The sequence below is a fragment of the Haematobia irritans genome, chromosome 4 (assembly GCF_050003625.1).
Source record: "Haematobia irritans isolate KBUSLIRL chromosome 4, ASM5000362v1, whole genome shotgun sequence".
NCBI lineage: Eukaryota > Metazoa > Arthropoda > Insecta > Diptera > Muscidae > Haematobia > Haematobia irritans.
Window position 1 is genome coordinate 112,549,185 of NC_134400.1, and position 20,829 is coordinate 112,570,013.

The 20,829-nt window shown below is 35.8% G+C and overlaps 1 protein-coding gene across 1 annotated transcript; it reads right to left on the bottom strand.

Annotated features, from left to right (window-relative positions):
- Window positions 1-885: 885 nt before the first annotated feature.
- On the bottom strand, window positions 886-19,569 carry nxf2 (nuclear RNA export factor 2). Its single transcript, XM_075305234.1, has 13 exons — window positions 19,389-19,569; window positions 17,643-17,878; window positions 17,133-17,588; window positions 16,935-17,072; window positions 16,727-16,876; window positions 12,773-12,874; window positions 12,410-12,716; window positions 12,012-12,349; window positions 11,816-11,954; window positions 11,505-11,752; window positions 1,441-1,563; window positions 1,159-1,364; window positions 886-1,098 (listed from the first exon to the last, which is right to left on the bottom strand). Exons 1-13 carry the CDS (start codon window positions 19,408-19,410, stop codon window positions 1,002-1,004), a joined length of 2,562 nt encoding a protein of 853 aa, XP_075161349.1. The 5' UTR covers window positions 19,411-19,569; the 3' UTR covers window positions 886-1,001.
- Window positions 19,570-20,829: the final 1,260 nt, after the last annotated feature.

The following is a 20,829-nucleotide window of genomic DNA, read 5'->3' on the forward strand; positions in this document are numbered from 1 at the left end:
GTTTTTCCGAAATTCGTACTCACGCACACTCACGAAGATATTATTTTCGTGACTCACGCTCACGCACGACATTTGGTTGGTTAATCACGCTCACGCACATTCACGCCGTTGCCGCCAGCGTGACTCACGACTCACGCGTGTGTTACGAAAATTTTCGTGAGTCACGACAATTTCGAGTCACGTGCACACCTCTACTTCCCATATGCCATAACATAGTATGTACTATATACTATGCCATATATCTATGAGTTGTATTGTATTATTTCATATATCCTTAAAATAGGCTACAAGTGATTATCGTATTAGCTTATTGCGGAATCTTTTGGCAAGTTTCCATCATTACCACGAACCACACGGTATAGCATTCCAGGTCCTTAAAGTATACTATAAAATCGTGTTGGAACATGCATCACTGTATTATAAAATAGTGCATAGGAACATTACAAATGATGAGAAATGGTTGCAAGCACCATTGCAATTAGGGCCGACTGGACCCAAATTGGTCCAAAATTCAAATTGTTAAATCCGATGATCGGGTCAAATGGAATTTGGTTATTTTTGGTTCAGTTTTCATCAACATGTACAACGTCATGTTACTCAATTAAACAGTTTTTAGATTATATTTCCAATGAATCCATTTTGACCCAATTTCAAATGTATAAATATAAGATTTAATAAAAACATTACCTTTACATATGTAATGTAAAATCCACAACATATATTTTCGTTTTCCTAGTGATACTGATGTACAGCCTCATCCTGTAAATATAGAAATATGCTGCAATAACGTAACAACATAAGCATTAATAAAAAAATGCATGTAAGAGTTGCATTAAACCCGAAGCAAGTTGCTGTAATAACAAGTAAAATATCTATCAATAATCCTTTGCATGATCCAGATTCCAATTTATTTCAACAGATTGAAATAACTACACATACTTTGTATGTGTTAATAAAATAAAAAATAGACACATAAAAAAGAAAAAACAATAAGAATGTAATCATTTGAAAGCTGCATCGGGTATTTCCTTCTTTTCACACAGCGCAATAAACACTTCCAAGGCTTTCGAAAAGTTCCACTTTGCTTCTTCTAAACATCTGATTGACAGAAAACATAATTTAGCTATGTGTGTTAGTAAAATTATTTAGTATTGATACCTTGTACACCAGATAGACTTAAGCATAGTAGTTTCCTGAAACATAACCAACAGAGCTTCTTTATCCTCAACGGTTAATTCGAACTTCTTTGAAGATTCCATGCTTTTAAAATATTTGAAGGCAAATTTCGTTTGGGTTGCGGTAGGATTATATATATTAAGTTGTTCATTAGCAATTTTATACAGTGAAGCACATTTCAATGAACCCTATACGTACAACGAATATATGTTTATATAAATAATATTGTATTAATAAGTCTTTCTTATTTATTTACTATCTTACCACTTTTCGTTTAATTGGTTTCAGTATAAATGTCCTGGTAAAAGCCATTAATATATCTGTTTCCACAATACTGGGGGCCTGATCTAAATAAACACCATTTACAGTGATCACAACCATGTCATCCTGATATAAAAAATGATAATTAGTTGTATATAGAATATTCAACAATTATACTAATACTGAAAAACAAGTGAGTAAAGTAGAAATTCGGGCGGGGCCGACTATACCATACCCTAAATAGTAAACATAACCATTTGTGGGGTATCATTGCTATATATGGGAGCATGCATGTATATGGGAGCTATATCTAAATCTGAACCGATTTGGATGATATTTTGCAGGTTTGGTTGGCACCACAGAAGATTACTGTGTGCTATATTTTAGTAAGATCGGTTAATAAATAAGGCTAGTAAGACTAAATTTTCGCGAATCGGGCGCTGCATATATTTGGGAGCTATATCTAAATCTGAACCGATTTGGATGATATTTTGCAGGTTTGGTTGGTACCACAGAAGATTACTGTGTGATCCAACGGCGGCGGGTTCTGTGTACCGGATCGACCCGATGGATCCCATCCATTGGCCAGCGGCTGCCACATCAGTGTACGTGTTGTTTCGTCCGTCTTTTTGTGTTGGAGAAGGTGCATCCCGAGGAGCCTTCTCCGTTTGCTGTTGGTCCGAGCCGGGATAGAGGAGAACCCCGGACCATGGTATTGTTCAGTCTGCCGAAACCTGATCCACCACCGTTCGGTTTCGGTCAGGTGTAACAGGTGCTTGGAGTGGGTGCACTTCCGGAACTGCTCCGGCTTAACATCACTGCGGGAGTATAGTCATACTGACTACGTGGCAGGATGCTGTGCCAGCGATAGCAGCAGCGGGTCGTCTGACTATGCGACTCCCCCGACATCTCCCGTACAACAATATACTCCGCCGCAGCATCTCACACCCAATATTGTTGTTCCAGTTCCGGATAGTGCATCGTTTAATTGCAACGGGCTCCGGGGTAAGATTAGCGAGATCGTGGACTTTATGAATCGGAAAAGGATAAGGGTCGCGGCGATCCAGGAAACAAAGCTGAATTCCACCTGCAGCCTACGCCATTGTGATGGATACAATGTGCTTCGAAAGGATCGCACGAGAAGTGGAGGTGGTGGCCTGGCTTTCATATTACACCGTTCCGTGCAGTATAGACCTATCCCGCTTGTGCTAGACACTAGTGACCCGTATATGGAATGTATGGGGGTAGCAGTTAAGTCTGGGGCTGCCGAGATAGAGCTATACAATGTGTATATACTAAAGGCCTGCACAAGACGTCTTATAAGACATATCAAGACATTTTTGTCTATTGAGGGTCATTGTTTACTCTCATTTGTTCCCGCAAATCATTGTATTTTTCCCTACACATGAACTATTATCTTGTGTGTACAAATACAAAAACTCACGCCAAACACTATTTACATATTCAGCATTTGCAAACTTACACACATCTCGCGTATTTGCAAGTTTTATCCACCACCATTTGTTTGGAGTTGTGAGTAAGTGAGAGAAGGAGAAACTGAGAAGCAGAAGAGAGCAATATAATGTCAAGTAGGGATGCCATATCACAATAAAACAAATGTTTTTATAGCTGAAAGCAGGGAGATTGATGGTAATTGCGGTGGTAATCAAATTCCTAAATATTTTTTGGTTTAAACTGGTAATATTACTACTAATAACTGACTATTTTCAGACTATTGCACCAGCAACTAACAATGAAAATATAACGGTTCACATATGAATTCTCTCCATTAGTGTTACCGCCTATTTTGCCGCTGCATGTAAATATAAAACTCCAAAATCGCAATATTTTCAATAAGTATAGAAAAGACAACCATATTATGTTATTTGAATTTTGATATATAACATAGGTACCTTTATGTTTAAATAACTAATAAACCAACATTCGTTATTTTTAAATTAAGTTTCTTTGCATTTCGATTAATAACATTTAATTAAAGGAGGTGATTCAGAGTCGATCGGTATATATTTTATGGGGTCTAAAATCAATATTTCTGGTAGGCACATTTTTTGTTGTTATTATACCCTGACCACTATTTAGGGTATAAAAATGAATGTAATTGATCGAAACACAGTCAAAAAATACCACTTTTTCTTCCTACAAGTTGGCAACTCTGACTAACAAATGCACCACAAAAGCATAGCAAAGCAAAGAGATGAATCTCTAGGAATACTCGGTCGCTATGCTTCGTGTCCCGAGTATTTGATGTTGTTTTGTGTTATTTATTCATCGATGAATGTGTTTATGCATTTTGCCTTTGCAAAGAGAGTATTTGAGTTTGCGGGATCAGGGCAAATATTGGAAGTACGAGTATTTGTTGAAATAAATACACACTATGTTTAATTTGCTCAGAGCTTCTTCGGTTACAAATACTATTTGTACTCTCATTTATACTCTCATGTCTTGACTTTGGCCGTAAACACCATTTGGTATTTGCCTGCCAAATACATTTGTGCAGGCCTCTAGTATATACCGCCGGTTGGTAGCTGTGCTCCAGGTTATAGCCCAAACATTGAGTGGCTGTTGTGCGGGCATAACCGATTGGTTCTAGGAGACTTTAATGCCCACCATGAACTTTGGCATTCTCTCCTAGGTAATGACCAGAGAGGCATAGCTTTGGCAGAGCCAGCGTTGCCAATTTAGCTTTTTTCCCGCTAGATTTGGCTTTTTTTGAAGACGTTTAGCGGGGAAAAAATGCATTTATCTTTTAGCTTTTTTTCTGGCTTTTTTTCATGACCCTTTTAGCTATTTTTGGCTTTTTTTATTTTCGAGATGTTCCTATTGCAATATGGATAAAACTTCGATTTTATCTAAGCCTTGCAGCAAATACACCTTGTTGTAAAGTTTTTTCCTCGTATTCATAAAAGTTATCGTAAACTTTAAATCTACTATTACCTTACAAATTCCTTATATAAAATGTCAGTAAATTATTAGGAATATTAGCATTTGACTCGTTTATTCTTTTTATGTTATTATAATATTTCAAAGTTATTATGATATTACTAAATTAAAATAGTAGATGTGAATTGCTTTGTATACTGAAAAAATATTGTCGTGAGACCAGAGATTTCATGTCCTTAAAATACGAACGCGAATTTTGGTTATAATAGCATTTGTGAATTTCTCTTATATAAACTGTTTTCCTTGTCCAAAAGCCGATAAAGTCGTTTTGTCCTTATACGAGTAGTTGTGATTCAACTTAAAAATCGGTATCTTTTCATGAAAGAAGACTAGGGTCAAATCTAAAAATTTCTTAAAATTAATGATATAGTCTTTAAATTTGTGGATTTTTTGTATCTTGACCACAAACTAAAATAGCGTTCAAATAACGTTCAATAGAAGAGGTTTTTCAACATTTTATTCTTATTAAAGTCGAGTCTGAATTTGGAAATTTAAGTTGTCGTTAGCACGTTTTTAAAGCGCTGTGATAGCTCATGAAGAAAAAGGTGAAAAAAACGAATGAATTCAAATTTGACTCAGAATCAATACCAAAATCATTAGTGTACAAAATCTTTGGAACCGAACATAGAAATAATAAGGGAAATAAAGTTTTAAATGTGGTATTATTTTTTTAACATCAAAAAAATGCAATAAAAAAATTCGTAGTGATAGGATCAAAACAAATCTGCTATTTATTAATGAAATGGATTTACATTTACGAAAATTGGACAACAATAGGTTTGTATGGGAAGTTTGCGAAAAAAGTTATTCAATATAAACTTGCAAGACAGTTAGAATGGGTTTTATTCTCTTGGGAAAAATTAGGAGAATTGTACACGTTCACGAATTTATGATTAATTCGGTTAAAATATATAATATATTGATATTTTCTAATGCAGTTCTATGTGACATTGTGCAATATATCACACATTGGACTTGTTGATGATTAACCAGCTGATAATTGCAAGTTTACTGGGAAAAATGTTTTTACTAGGAAATATGAACGAAGGACGAAAAATTTGTGATAGTAACCAAAATGTATCGAGTACGCAAATAGAGCTAATATGACATAGATTTTCTTACAGTCTCACAGAAATGGAATTAAAATTAACACAACTAAAATAATATGCATTTTAAGTGAAATAAAGCCTTAAAGTTGGTTAAATTTCAATCAAAAATGTGACTTTTGATACAAAAAAAATTTAGCTTTTTTTCTAGCTATTTTTTTAATTTTTTTAGCTTTTTTTGGCTAGTTTTTTTGGATAAATCTAGCGGTTTTTGGTGAAACAATTCTGGCAACGCTGGGCAGAGCAGATAGATGACTCCACATTTTGCACGGTGAACGAAGAGGCCCCCACGAGGATTATGGGTGACTGCAGCAGTTCGCCAGATTTATCTTTAGCGTCGCCTGGTCTGATAAATGACGTCTCCTGGCAACCCGTTATTTCATTGGGATCGGACCACCTCCCCATAATTCTCACCATCAACCGACCCTCCGATTTCATAACCTCTGAACGCCGGACGTTTATTAATCAAAAGAAAGCCAACTGGGAAGGCTTCAGAGATTACACCGATCGCCGCTTCAGTGAGCTCCCGTCCCCCTCTCATGTTTATGTTGCCCAGAGGGCGTTCCGGGACATCATCAACGCAGCAGCCGCTCGCTTCATACCCGCTGGTCGAATTGCCCAAGTGAGGCCCAACTTCCCAGCCGAAGCGGCGGGACTCGCAGACGAGCGTGATGAACGCCGTCGTGCTAATCCTGCTGATCCTAGAATCAGAGAACTAAATCTAGAGATTAGTAAGATAGTCGACGAGCACAAGCGGAACACTTGGTTAGAGCACCTGAAGCAATGTAACTTAGGCACAGGGACTGGTAAATTGTGGTCAACAGTTAGAGCCCTCTCGAACCCCGCTACAAGGGATGATGGGATTTCAGTCACCATTGGCGACGTAACTGTGACTGATCCGAAGAGATGCGCCAAATACTTCAACCGACAGTTTGTCGAGCATCCCGAGAGTGATAGAGCGAAAAGGAGAGCCACACGTCGTATACGTGGTCTCCGAGCCGACGACACACCACAATTTACTGTAGCCGAAGTTACCAGTGTCATCAACAGCGCGAAACCATCCAAGGCGCTGGGCCCCGACGGAATTTCAATGCTAATGTTGAAGCATCTGGGAATACTGGGAGTTGAGTACCTGACCAGACTCCTCAATTTGTCCTTAGAATCACTCATTATACCCGATGTCTGGAAGATGGGAAGGGTGATTCCACTACTGAAACCAGGCAAAGATTCGAGTAAAGGTGAATCGTACAGACCGATATCCCTTCTCTCGCCAGTAGCCAAGACACTTGAGGCACTACTCCTCCCTAGCCTTGTGGAGAATTTTCCAGCTACCCGCCATCAACATGGATTCCGTAAGGTACACAGTACGACGACAGCCTTACATGCCATTTCGACACATATCAATAAGGGACTTAATCAGCCCAGGCCGTGTCATAGGACGGTCCTCGTGGCGCTTGACCTATCGAAAGCATTCGATACGGTCAACCATGCCAAATTATATGAGGACATCGAGAATAAGTCCCTACCGGCAGGAGTGAAACGTTGGATGCTGAATTATATGTGTGGACGCCAGTCGTACGTGGAATTCAGGGACAAAAAGTCAAAACCCCGTAGAGTTAAACAGGGAGTTCCCCAGGGTGGGGTGATATCTCCGGCACTGTTTAACCTCTACCTGTCCTCGATTCCACGCCCACCTGACGGCGTCGAGATTGTATCATATGCGAATGACTGTACAATCTTGGCATCTGGGCCCAATGTTGATGACATCTGCGATCGTTTAAATGTCTACTTAGCTAATCTTACCAGTTATTTCACTGCGAGAAACTTGAGGATATCCCCCACCAAATCCTCAGCCACACTATTCACTACATGGACGGCAGAAGTGCGCAGGCAGTTGAATATTAGTGTCGATGGCGAAATAATTCCGACCACAAATTACCCCAAGATTCTTGGGGTCACATTCGACAGCCTTTTCAGGTCGTCTGCCCATGCCACTGCAATTTGTAATAAGCTCCGTGGTAGAAACAAGGTCCTCAAGTCACTTGCCGGCAGTACTTGGGGTGCGGACAAAGAAACCTAGTTAGCTACCTATAAGGCAATTGGCCGGTCAGTGGTAAACTATGCAGCGCCAGTGTGGACACCGCAGACTAGTGATACGCAGTGGAATAACATACAAACCTGTCAGAACGCTGCCCTTAGAACTGCGACTGGGTGTCTCCGCAGCACACCCCTGGATCACCTTTATGTGGAGACAAAGATCATCCCTGTGCGAAGACACAACTACATGTTGTCAAAGCAGTATCTCCTGGGTTGTTAGCTACCTATAAGGCAATTGGCCGGTCAGTGGTAAACTATGCAACGCCAGTGTGGACACCGCAGACTAGTGATACGCAGTGGAATAACATACAAACCTGTCAGAACGCTGCCCTTAGAACTGCGACTGGGTGTCTCCGCAGCACACCCCTGGACCACCTTTATGTGGAGACAAAGATCATCCCTGTGCGAAGACACAACTACATGTTGTCAAAGCAGCATCTCCTGGGTTGTTATCGCAGTAATCATCCAAACCACCATCTCATGGATGCACAACCACCACCCAGGAACGTAAGGGTTGATATACATAATCTAGAGCGCGAGATCCAGCGCTACAAAAGAGAACCTCTAGATCAAGCAGCGTACCAGGCAGGTTTGAACAGGATTCATGAGGATACTGTAGCTGAAGCGGTGAGAAGCTACAAGGTTAATCCTGTTCTCGGAGTCCGTCCACCGCCCATAGCACCGGAGGAAAGAGACCTCCCACGGCAGATTAGGGTAGTTTTAGCCCAGTTAAGATCAGGCAAGTGCAGCCGCCACAATTCCTATTTATCAGTGATTGATAGCACCGTAGCTGACGTATGTCCAATTTGCAACCAAGGGCCACACGACACGCGTCATCTTTTCTCTTGCCCAGCTAAACCAACCCGACTTACCGCCAGGTCACTCTGGACGCACCCCACCTTAGTCGCAGAGTTCCTCGATCTGGCCACAAGCTGAAGTACCAAAGCGTATAACATAAAAATGGATGAAATCACAATAAACTGTTACAACAACAACAACTGTGTGCTATATTTTAGTAAGATCGGTTAATAAATAAGGCTATTAAGACTAAATTTTCGAGAATCGGGCGATACATATATATGAGAGCTATAGCTAAATCTAACCGATTTCGATGATTTTTTGCACATATAGTAAGTGCTATAGAAAACTAGATTTGGCCAACTTGAAGTCATATCGATTGATAAATAAGGGCCAAATTTGGGAAAATTTGGAAAGAATGATGGAAATTTGGAAAGAATGATGGAAACGCAAGGCGAATAAAATGTGAATATCGGTTATGTCAAACCCTTGCCAGTCCCTCGCAATTTTGTTTTCGTTGATTCCGTTCCCGTAATTCGAATGTCAAAGATACCCCAAGCACTGGAAGGTCAATTGTCTATAAAATTCATGGACATAGTTGAGTCCCACCGTCATGTAAACACTGCCAAAGGACTAAAGATTGCTAAAAGAATCGTTTGGAACCATTTCAATAAGGCTACCTCAAATATTTAAAAAAAATCGCATTTTTCTATATTTATTTATTTTTTTTTTTTTTTTTTTGACAATTAAACAACTACTAATTAACAAATGGTAATTAAAATGGTAATTCTGATAAGATATTTGTACCAATATACTAAATCAGCAGTATGGACAGGGGATGAGGAATCACAATATTTTAATGCATTTACTGGAGAAAAGCAAGGTTGTTTACTATCGCCATTATTGTTTACGCTATCGTTAAATTGTCAACAAAAAAATGGAACAAACAAATTGTCTACGCCTAAGCAATGGAATTTTTGCAACAAAGAACAAATGTTACGAATTCGATAACATGAGATTATTTTTTTGTTTCTTTACAGAATCAAATCTATAAAAATTAAAATAATTTTATTATTTTTTCTATGGAGATTTTTATGGGGAAAAATTAGGTTAGGTATTTAACAAATGCGTGCACCTAAATAAGTGTGCACGAGATAGTTTTAGAGAATCTCTCTCAAAACTATATACGAACATATTTACGGTCATACTCGCCCTACACGACCCTTCAGAGCAGTGTTGCCAGGTTAGGGGTTTTTTTTCATTTCATTTCATTTATTGAATGGTGGGTTTTTTTCACGTTTAGGGGGATTTTTAGGGGTAACATTTATTTGGGGGGATTTTTGGGGGTAAAAAATTATTTCAGACCTTATAAAGTGGAGCAATACTCAAGCAAATTCGGAACAATTCTAGCATGAGTTATGAGAAAAAAGATGCGGAAAGTCAACAAGAAGATCCTAAATACAAACAAGTATCCAATAGCATTATTTTCGTTATCTTTTTTAAACTCTTCTGTTGAAAGGGCATTTTTAATATTTGACAAAATTAAAAACAATCGTATCTTAACTCAGCAGCTGAAAGCTTTTTAAGATTAGGTTAGGTTAGGTTAGGTTAAAGTGGCAGCCCGATTAAATTTCAGACTCACTTAGACTATTCAGTCCATTGTGATACCACATTTAACTAAAAGTACATATTACATATGGGCACTTCTAGTCTTAACCACTGAACCTTCTCTATTATTTACTTTTGTGGAACCAACCAGATTGCTCCAAAAACATTAACAAACTGCTTAAGTTAACGTTTTCCAGGTCAGCCAGTAATCTAAAGCTATATGCTCCTAAAATTCGCTTACGCCTTACACAAAAAGCAGGACACTCACACAAGAGGTCATGACAGCTTATACAATAGTCATTATACTTCGCACCTATAGTTTTTGCAAATTCGCCTATCAGGCAGCGACCCGTTATAGCAGATATTAGGAGTGCTATCTGACGCCTTGAGAACACTAGCATATCTAGTGTGCGGTTTAAGTTTAAATGGGGCCATATTTGCTTGGTGTCGTTACAACCCTTGCAATTTTCCCATCGAATATTGGCCATCATAACAGCCTTAAGAGTAAGCCCGCTTTTTAAATTGATATACATATTGTATTATTACATCCATAGAAAAAAAAAATCCTCAGGGATGAAATTTTAAACAAACGAAAATCTCTTTTGTTTTAAAGTATTTTCTTAAATAGCAAATTTTATTTTTTATTTACTTCAAAGGAAAAAAAATTTAGCATCAAAAGAAAACTTAGTTTTTCTAAAATTTCGTTTCTCAGGAAAGAACTCTTCTTTCGGGATATATATTTTAAACAAACGAAAATCTCTTTTGTTTTAAAGTATTTTCTTAAATAGCAAATTTTATTTTTTATTTACTTCAAAGGAAAAAAAATTTAGCATCAAAAGAAAACTTAGTTTTTCTAAAATTTCGTTTCTCAGGAAAGAACTCTTCTTTCGGGATATATATTTGTGTTAAATTTATTTTTAAAGTGTGTCACTACAGGATTTTTTTCACGTAATTTTGGAACCACATTTTGTACTTTTATATTCTGAAAATTGTTGGGGGTTTTTGAAAAAAGCTTAGACCAATTTAGGGGTTTTTTTTCTTAAGATTTGGGGGGAAGAATCAAAAATCACCTGGCAACACTGCTTCAGAGACACACAAATTTACACACGCTCACAATTTAATCACGATTTTTGTAAAACTCATCATCGTAATTAAGTTCACGATCCGCCCATGATCCCGCCCATGAATTTAATAACATTATACTCATTTCTGTAGATTTTAAACTTATCCCATATATCACTTGTGAGGGATGGAAATTATCTTAAATCACATGAGAAGTTTCTGGATTTAGTAATTATAATTGTCGTGAGTCACTGTAATGTCATTTTACTTTTTGTTTGTTACAAGAATGTTTTTTAGTTGGTGTGTCACGAGTGTACGTGGGTTCAAATTTTGCATAATGATCTTGGGTGTCTCACGTGCACACCTCTACAAATTCCAAGTTTACTGCTTTCTTTACTTACTTTTGAGTTGTGATAAAACAAATGGCTTACTTACTCGAAATATTGTGCAGTCTGTAGTAAAACTTAACATGTCATATGTTACGAGAGGCATATCCATAAAGAGTCGCATTATTTCCTTTGAACCAATAAACGCTTTTGAACGTAATTCTGAGGCCTCAATCTTATCCTTAAAATTCCGTGAATGTTGTGTGTATTTCGAAATACGTTTCACATTGTGTGGAGTTGACTTGACGACATTATAATTACAATTTAAAGATAGAATAGAGTTTTCATTATACAATTCTGGAAATATCAAGAAATTAAATTTTGTTGGTTTGTTTACATAAAAATAAGACTATGACAAACCTTTTAGTCCTGATCTGTCATGCTCGAATGCCTTGAAAAATCTGGTTACAAATTCTTCAACAAAATCATAACCTCCAGTATTACATAAGAAATTTCTGGGCGAAGTTAAATTGTCCCTGGCAGTAATCTCAACTCCATCCTAGATTTATGATTTTTTAGTTGATGTCTTGTTCTTGTTTATGAATAAATGTATTACCAATTTAGTTAAATCCGGAAAATACTTCTTCACAGCTTTGATATATTCAGCAGCAAATGAAAATTCTTTGCATAAAGGATTACCATCTAGCCTTAATGATGTTATACCCAAAACAGCGAGATCTTTCACATCTTCTAATGAATGTATCCAATTATTGCCCAAATCAATAGCTTTAAGATTTCCCATTAAAGCCAAAATCTTAGGAAAATTTGCGCTTACTATTTTGTTATGGGCTAAACGTATTTCAATGCAATTGGATACAAATTTGCGCGAAGCTTGTATTAATACGCGCGATAAAATTTTTGGAGAGCTAAGATTGATGAAAATGTTTTCCAAACCTGTAAAACATCAATAAAAAATATCATATTTGTCATCCAGTACAAATTAAAGTGGATAACCTTCAGTTGTTTGAAAATTGTTCAAATTTAGCATACGTTCCATGGCACTGAATCGACGATTAAGGGCTTTCTCTATACACTCCATTGGCTCAATTTGACCCTTTTTAAAGGGACTGATATTCATACATATGTGATAAACCAAGGTGGAGTCCATAACTACCTGTGGTGTAAAATCTGTTGTGGACTCGGTGGGAGGTGGTGGTGCAACGAGACGGGGTATTTTAATTTCTAGATTACAGTTTTCGACTAAATATTTTATTTGATCGAAGCATTGACGCACCAAAAATTGATGTTCCCCTGTCGTGTACTAATAATAACAATGAAATATATCAACAATTTTATAAGGAAGGGTATCATTCATACCTTGTAATAGCAGGGATAAATTTCGCTAAATGATGTTGAAACCGTTAAAAAGAAATAATCCATAATTTCTTCTTTGGTATACGTCGCGTGCGGATCGGGTATCTTGATTTTGGACAAAAATAAAATAATATACATTTATTTCTGTGGGCATATATGATTTAAATATTTATTAATTTTATCCATGGTATAATTATTTATAAGGTAGCCTTAATTCATTAGGTGACTTTAAAGGGCTCATCAAAACGTCAGAACATCTTGCTGGCATTTTGACTTTTGTTGTAGTTAAACCAGTAAGGAAAGTCTAAAGTCGGGCGGGGCCGACTATATTATACCCTGCGCCACTTTGTAGATCTAAATTTTCGATACCATATCACATCCGTCAAATGTGTTGGGGGCTATATATAAAGGTTTGTCCCAAATACATACACTTAAATATCACTTGATCTGGACAGAATTTGATAGACTTCTACAAAATCTATAAACTCAAAATTTAAGTCGGCTAATGCACTAGGGTGGAACACAATGTTAATAAAAAATATGGGAAACATTTAAATCTGAAGAAATTTTAAGAAAACTACGCAAAAGTTTATTTATAATTTATCGCTCGATATATATGTATTAGAAGTTTAGGAAAATTAGATTCATTTTTACAACTTTTCGACTAAGCAGTGGCGATTTTACAAGGAAAATGTTGGTATTTTGACCATTTTTGTCGAAATCAGAAAAACATATATATGGGAGCTATATCAAATTTGGCACGAATAGCTACGATGCTAATTCTACTCCCTGTGCAAAATTTCAACTAAATCGGAGTTAAAAATTGGCCTCTGTGGTCATATGAGTGTAAATCGGTCGAAAGCTATAAATGGGAGATATATCTAAATCTGAACCGATTTCAATAAAATTTGGCACACTTGACTACACTACTAATTGTACTCCTAGTGCAAAATTTCAACCAAATTGGGGTAAAACTCTGGCTTCTGGGACCATATTAGTCCATATCGGGCGAAAGATATATATGGGAGCTATATCTAAATCTAAACCGATTTCAATAAAATTTGGCACACTAATTGTTCTTCTTGTGCAAAATTTTAAGCAAATTAGGGTAAAACTCTGGCTTCTGGGGCCATATAAGTCCATATCGGGCGAAATATATATATGGGAGCTATATCTAAATCTGAACCGATTTCTTCCAAAATCAATAGGGTTCTATTCTGAGCCAAAACACATACTTGTGCCAAATTTTAAGTCGATTGGACTAAAACTGCGACCTAGACTTTGATTACAAAAATGTGTTCACGGACAGACGGACATGGCTACATCGAGTCAGGAGCCCACCCTGAGCATTTTTGCCAAAGACACCATCTCGTCTCCTTCTGGGTGTTGCAAACATATGCACTAACTTATAATACCCTGTTCCACAGTGTGGCGCATGGTATAAAAATTAAATTCAAAAAAATAATACGGAAATATCTAAAACACAAGGAAGCAATGCTTTGTTATCTTTGTTACAAGCGGGTAAATTGTGAAAATAGCCAAAAATCGTGCACACAGTTAAATATTTTTCACTCAAAATGTATTTAATCATAACATTAATAAACATTAATAAACATTTCCCATGAGTGATACAGAATTCAAAAAAAATATTTTTGTACTTGTTTATTTACTTTTTACTGACATTGTGATAAGCTGTTTTTATATTTTTTATACCCACCACCATAGAATTGTGATGGGGGTATAATATGTTTGTCATTCCGTTTCTAACACATCTAAATATCGATTTCCGACTATATAAAGTATATATATTCTTGATCAGGGAGAAATTCTAAAACGATATAAGCATGTCCGTCTGTCTGTCTGTTGTAATCACGCTACAGCCTTCAATAGTGGCGCTATCGTCCTGAAATTGGCACAGGTTCGTGTTTTGTTTGCAGGTCAAGTTCGAAGATGGGCTATATCGGTCCAAGTTTTGATATAGTCCCCATATAAACCGACCTCCCGATTTAGGGTCTTGGGCTTTTAAAAACCATTATTTTCATCCAATTTGCTAAATTTGAAAATCTAGAGGTGTTTTAGGACTATCAAAAAGTGTGCCGAAAATAGTGCCTATCGGTCCATGTTTTGGTATAGCCCCCATATCGACCGATTTCCGGATTATGCTTTTTGGTCGTCTAGAAACTGTATTTTTTATCCGATTTTCCTGAAATTGAAAATCTAGAGGTACTTTAGGACCAAAAATTGGTATGTCGAAAATGGGGTGTATCGGTCCATGTTTTGGATTTTACTTCTTGGGCATCTGGAAACTGTATTTACAACCCGATTTGACTGAAATTGTAAATCTAGAGGTATTTCGGGACCATAAAGAGGTGTGTCGAAAATGGTTCGTATCGGTCCATGTTTTCGTACAGCCCCCATATAGACCGATCTCCAGATCTTATTTCTTGGGCTTCTAGAAACTGTATTTACTCTCCGATTTGCCTGAAATTTGAAATCTAGAGGTATTTTAAGACTTAAGACCCAAAATCGCTAAATTGTTAATAAAATCGGTTATAGTCGATAGAATTAAACGAATCATTTTTTGTTTATTTCTACTAATAATTGTCATTATATTATGGAATAACATTAAAAAAAAATAAAGCAGTGATTTAAAAAAAAATAATTTTCCAAAATTTCCAAAAAAAATAATATTAAAAAAAAAAACTGTGTCATGTATCCAAAAACCCCAAACTCTTTTTCCACTAAAAAATATAACAAATTAAATCACATCGTTTGACATAGAAATCATTCATTTCCGTTCAAATTTCGATTTTTAATGAAATTTTTAAAATTTTTTTGAGTTTGCCCAAAAATGGTCTTTTTCGAATAAAACTGCATGTGAATGTAGAAAATCTTAAAAACTCTTATAAAATTTATATATTTTTATAATGCTATAATATTTTCTTTTATTCTAAGATATAAAGCTCTAATATCCGTTAATATTTGGAATTTTTGCAAAATTTTTAAGAAAATAGACCAAAAACTGAAATAAAACGGAAATTTCACAAAAATTACACCTAAGGTTAACAGAAAATCATATTTTTTTATTTTTTCCATTAGAACTACGTACGCTTTAATAAACAAATTCATTTTGATGTATAAAACTTTTATTTCTGACAAATTCTATACATTTTATGGTAAATTTGATTTTACTCAAAAACGGGATTTTCGCAAAATTTTTACCAAACAATGAAAATATATAAATTGTTTGGTAAAATTGTGAGTATCGGTCCATGTTTCGGTGTAGCCCCCATATATACCGATCTCCCAAATTTACTTCTTAGGATTCTAGAATCTGTAGTTTTTATTCAATTGCCAGGAATTAGAAATCTAGAGGTATCGGTCCAAGTTTTGGTATAGCCCCCTTATAGACTGATCGTCCGATTTTACTTCTTGGGCTTCTAGAAGTCGTAGTTTTTACCTAATTTGTCTGAAATTGGAACTCTAGATGTATTATCATTTAAATAATGGCGGTAAAAACCTACAGATTTAAGATTTCAAATCAAGGCTTTTTTCATCATTTACACGATATGTTTATGATTTCTCTAAAATTCAAACAAAATTGTTTCTTATAAATCCAGAATCTGATCTAGCCTTCATAGGTAGAATCTTTAAATGTATCTTCGGGAAGTGTACTGGTTGAATTGATCTGCTTGGAGAATATCTGTCATCAAACCCCTGAAATTCTACACATATTATCAAGATTCCTGCACCGACGAAGAGTTTTCAAAGGAAACTATTTTATGTATTTGATTCATGGTGGTGGGTATTTAAGATTCAGTCCGGCCGAACATACTACTGTATATACTTGTTGTTGTTATTTTTGGTCTAGTGAGGCTACCTTACACATAATTGTACCATGATTTTATCCTATTGCATCGGAAATTTCAATAATAAGTAAGAAGAATTTCATCCTACCATAAATGCATGCCAATCGTTGCTTTTCTCAAATTTCTTAAGATCCGCTTTATTAGACCAATCGATTCGATATCCCTCAGATTGACCATTTACACTCGAATTGGTAGGAGGCCTATAATCTTTCGATAGATTCTCTGTGGGTATACCATCCTAAAATAAAATATTTAATTTAGTACCTTTTGCTTAAAACAAAATATTATTAACTTACCAATAATTTAAAATTTTTTAATATTTGCCTCAGACATTCGGGATATTGTGGCGATTTCGTTATAGGATTTCCCAACAGCTTTAACTCGGTGGCTTTAATTTTCTCCAAATCTCGACTTAGTTGTATGTATGACTGAATCTAGAGGGGCACAACAAAATTAAAACAATCAAAATAAATAAAAATGTGTGATATACATACGTTATTATCTCTCAAATCCAATTGTGAGAACTCGATACCATCAAACAGTTTAAATGGTGACATCGTCGTTATTCCATTATCTCTCAAAATTATACCTTTTATTGTGCGAAAACGTTCATCATTGCGAAATATCAATTCGCAAATACGTGCAAACACACTACGATTTCCCAAATTAACGATTATATCGAAAAGTTCACTGTTCTGATCGAAACGCGCCAAATTCAGTATACCCTCTTCTCCATCCAAGCTTCCCATGCGATCGTAAAGTTTATTTAAGGTTTTTGTTATTTGATTGATTGGAGATATTTGCCCATAATTAAATGCGGCAACATTCAATTGGACTTGTAGTTGTACAGGTACACCGCTTGATGTAAAAATTCGAAGATTTTGAGCAAAAAGTTTATTTAAAGCCTGCGGACACTGGCGTACTAAAAAGCGGTCTTCCTTGCGGCTGCGCTGTAATTTTTTTTATATTTAAACACACGGTCAACTTCACAGATGTGTACTCACTCTATAGGCAACAGGGTATAATTCTTCACCTTCAATGGCTTCATAAATGGTTTTTAGTATCTCATTTCGACCCTCAATGCCCATACCCATGTTGGAATTATGATGTACAATAATCTGATGCCAAATGAAACCTTGGTTCATAACTTTTTCATCGTAAGTGCTGCATTTCGAATAGCATATGGCGTTGTCGTAAAATATTTCAATACTCATATGATGTGGAAAATGAAGAACTTCGTCTGTAATTTATATAACACAATTATTTTCCATAATTATTTTAAGTTTTGTATAGATATGTTGCATCAGCCTTACGGCTTCAAATTACAAAATTGAGCAAATAAATGAAATGAAAAGTTCACAGCTATATTAGGACGCGATTTTCAGTCTCACATAAAATTTTTCACATGTTACACAGTTTGTTTAAATGCGATATGTACATGAAATAAGATTAATACTAGAAAACAATTTTAAAGGAAATCAAAAATATAATAAAGTTTAACAATTCGATTCAGAATTTAAAATTACTACATATGGTAGGGGGTCGGTTTATATAGGCATTATATATAATTATCAACCGATATGGATAAACGTTTACATGATATTAGAGAGCATATACTGACATCACGTACTAAATTTCAACTGGAACGGATGAAATATACTCCACCAAGAAGCTCCGGAAGTCAAATCTAGGTATCGGGTTATATGATGCAGACCAATTTTTGCACTTTCGTTGGAAAACATATGATGACAAAGTAATTGCAATTATGAACCGATATGGAACAATTTTTGCATTGCAATTAGGATGCCAAATTTAAACCGCATGGCATTAAATTTGTTCTTCCAGAAATTTAATATTGGGGGTCGGTTTTTTATTGAGGCTATACATAATTATCAACCGATATGGATCAATGTTTGCATGAAATTTGAGCGTATATACAGTGAGCAAAAAACAAAGTTGTACACCAATTTGAAATAAATTGCGGAAGAATATAAAAAATATGAATTAAATATATATTTAATTTAACTTAAATTAATCTCAAGCTTTAATTTAAAGTAAAAAAAGTAAAAAATATATATTTAGTTCATATTTTCAATATAGTTTCACAATATATCTCAGTTGTACACCAAACTTTATTCTTTGCTAACTGTATATTAACAACCGGATCGGATGAAATTTACGCCACCAAGAGGCTCCGCAAGTCAACTCTAGGAATTAGATTACCAATTTGTTCACGTTCGTTGGAAAAAAAATACTAACATCACGTACCAAATTTCAGTATCAGGGATCAGGATCCGGAAGTCAAATCGGGGGGGGGGGGGGGTGTTCAATTTCTCCGATGGGGGTCGGTCGAAGAAGTCAAATATTTGGGTTATACCTAAAAGTGGTCCGGTATGCCCATTTGTAATGCTAATTTAATTTCACCACAGCCTATAATAGCTCCTGAGACCAACATTTCCATGTGTTACGAACAGAATGCAAAGTTAGTATACCCCCAATCCTATAGTGTAGGGCACAAAAACAAGATTTCGAGCATAGTGTAATATAAAAAATTTTGTTTCATCTGTGAAACACAAACTTAATACCGGCCTTTAGATTTTATATTAAGACAGCTAGTGAGTTCTTTCCTTTCGTTAATAATTCTTTTTTGTCAAGTGCAAGCTTTCAATCATTCCCTCCATAGTTAGCAGAAATTTAGTGCATTTACTTTCAATGCAAAAATAAAATGTTCACAAATCACATTATCATACCGGGTTTCTTTAAAGACGTCATCGCTATTCGTTATGTCCTTTATTGAAATGAACAACAAGAGGAATTCAACGTAAAAAACATTCACTTAAATATGATCCCATAAATTCAATGAACACGGATAATTTGGAAGAAGTTTGTCTAAATTTTGTTTGTTTACATTTAGACCGCAAAGCGGCATTGAATTTGATCCTATTTTGTTATCGAAAATGGAACCAGTGTTGCCAGTTAATTACTGTCACCAATTTCTAAAAGATTCGTGTGTGCACACATTATGCGCTTTACAGATTATCAGTTATTCCGGACGGAATGTCGGTGTTTGTAAGGAATCTTACAGTGTGTCGGATCGATACGACTTGTCGGCGATGACTAAATAATCAGTAAATGTGTTATCGATCCCATAAACATGCAGCAGTATCGATTATGCCTTCGGACTTAACTTATAATGTGCAAAATATATGGGATATGTTCGACACGAGCACTGTCGTCCGGAATAACTGATAGTCTGTAAAGCGCATTACTGTCGATACGCGAATGGCGAATTATGCGCCGTCCACCTTATGCGCTTTACATAGTATCAGTTATTCCGGACGGAATGTCGGTGTTTGTAAAGAATCTTACAGTGTGTCGGATCGATACGACTTGTCGCGATGACAAAATAATCGGTAAATCTGTTATCGATCCCATAAACATGCAGCAGTATCGATTATGCCTTCGGACTTAACTTATAATGTGCACAATATATGGGATATGTTCGACACGAGTACTGTCGTCCGGAATAACTGATAGTCTGTAAAGCGCATTACTATTTAAAATAAAAGAGGAATTAAAAATGTATATTTTAATAAAACAAAAATTTATTCATATACAAATTAAAAAAGACACTTCAACTTCAAAACACGAAGTTGTACCTTACAATTCACTTTTTCTGATAGTTTGAAGGGGCTGTTATTGGCATCGTTCTAAATTTATTAAAAAAGGCGATACTTTTTTGTAGTAACTTGGCGTGGTACAACTTCCCAATAGTGACGACGCTTTTCCGACGAGTTTTGGATGTTGTATACGATTGTTTTCGACGTGGTGGGGATTCTCAGAAGCGCCGTCAAATTCAAAAAATGTTGACAGGGAATATCAAAAAATAAAGACGAATTGAAAAAATTTTAAAAAATTACAAAGCCATCTCAAATGCCTTTTGCTAATACCTTCATGTTCTTTTATAAGAAATATTCAAGCAACCACACACAATACTATTAAATATATTTTAGTTATTATAACACTTTATATTTTTCCAGTAATTCAATATTTTAACAATTTTTCAACGAAGCGGCAGCACGCGGGTGTACTAATGATTTTTAATGCGTCCTACAGACTATACGTTTTTCCGAACGGAATGTCTGTGTTTGTTTCGATACGATTTGTCGTCGATGACTAAATAAATGTGTT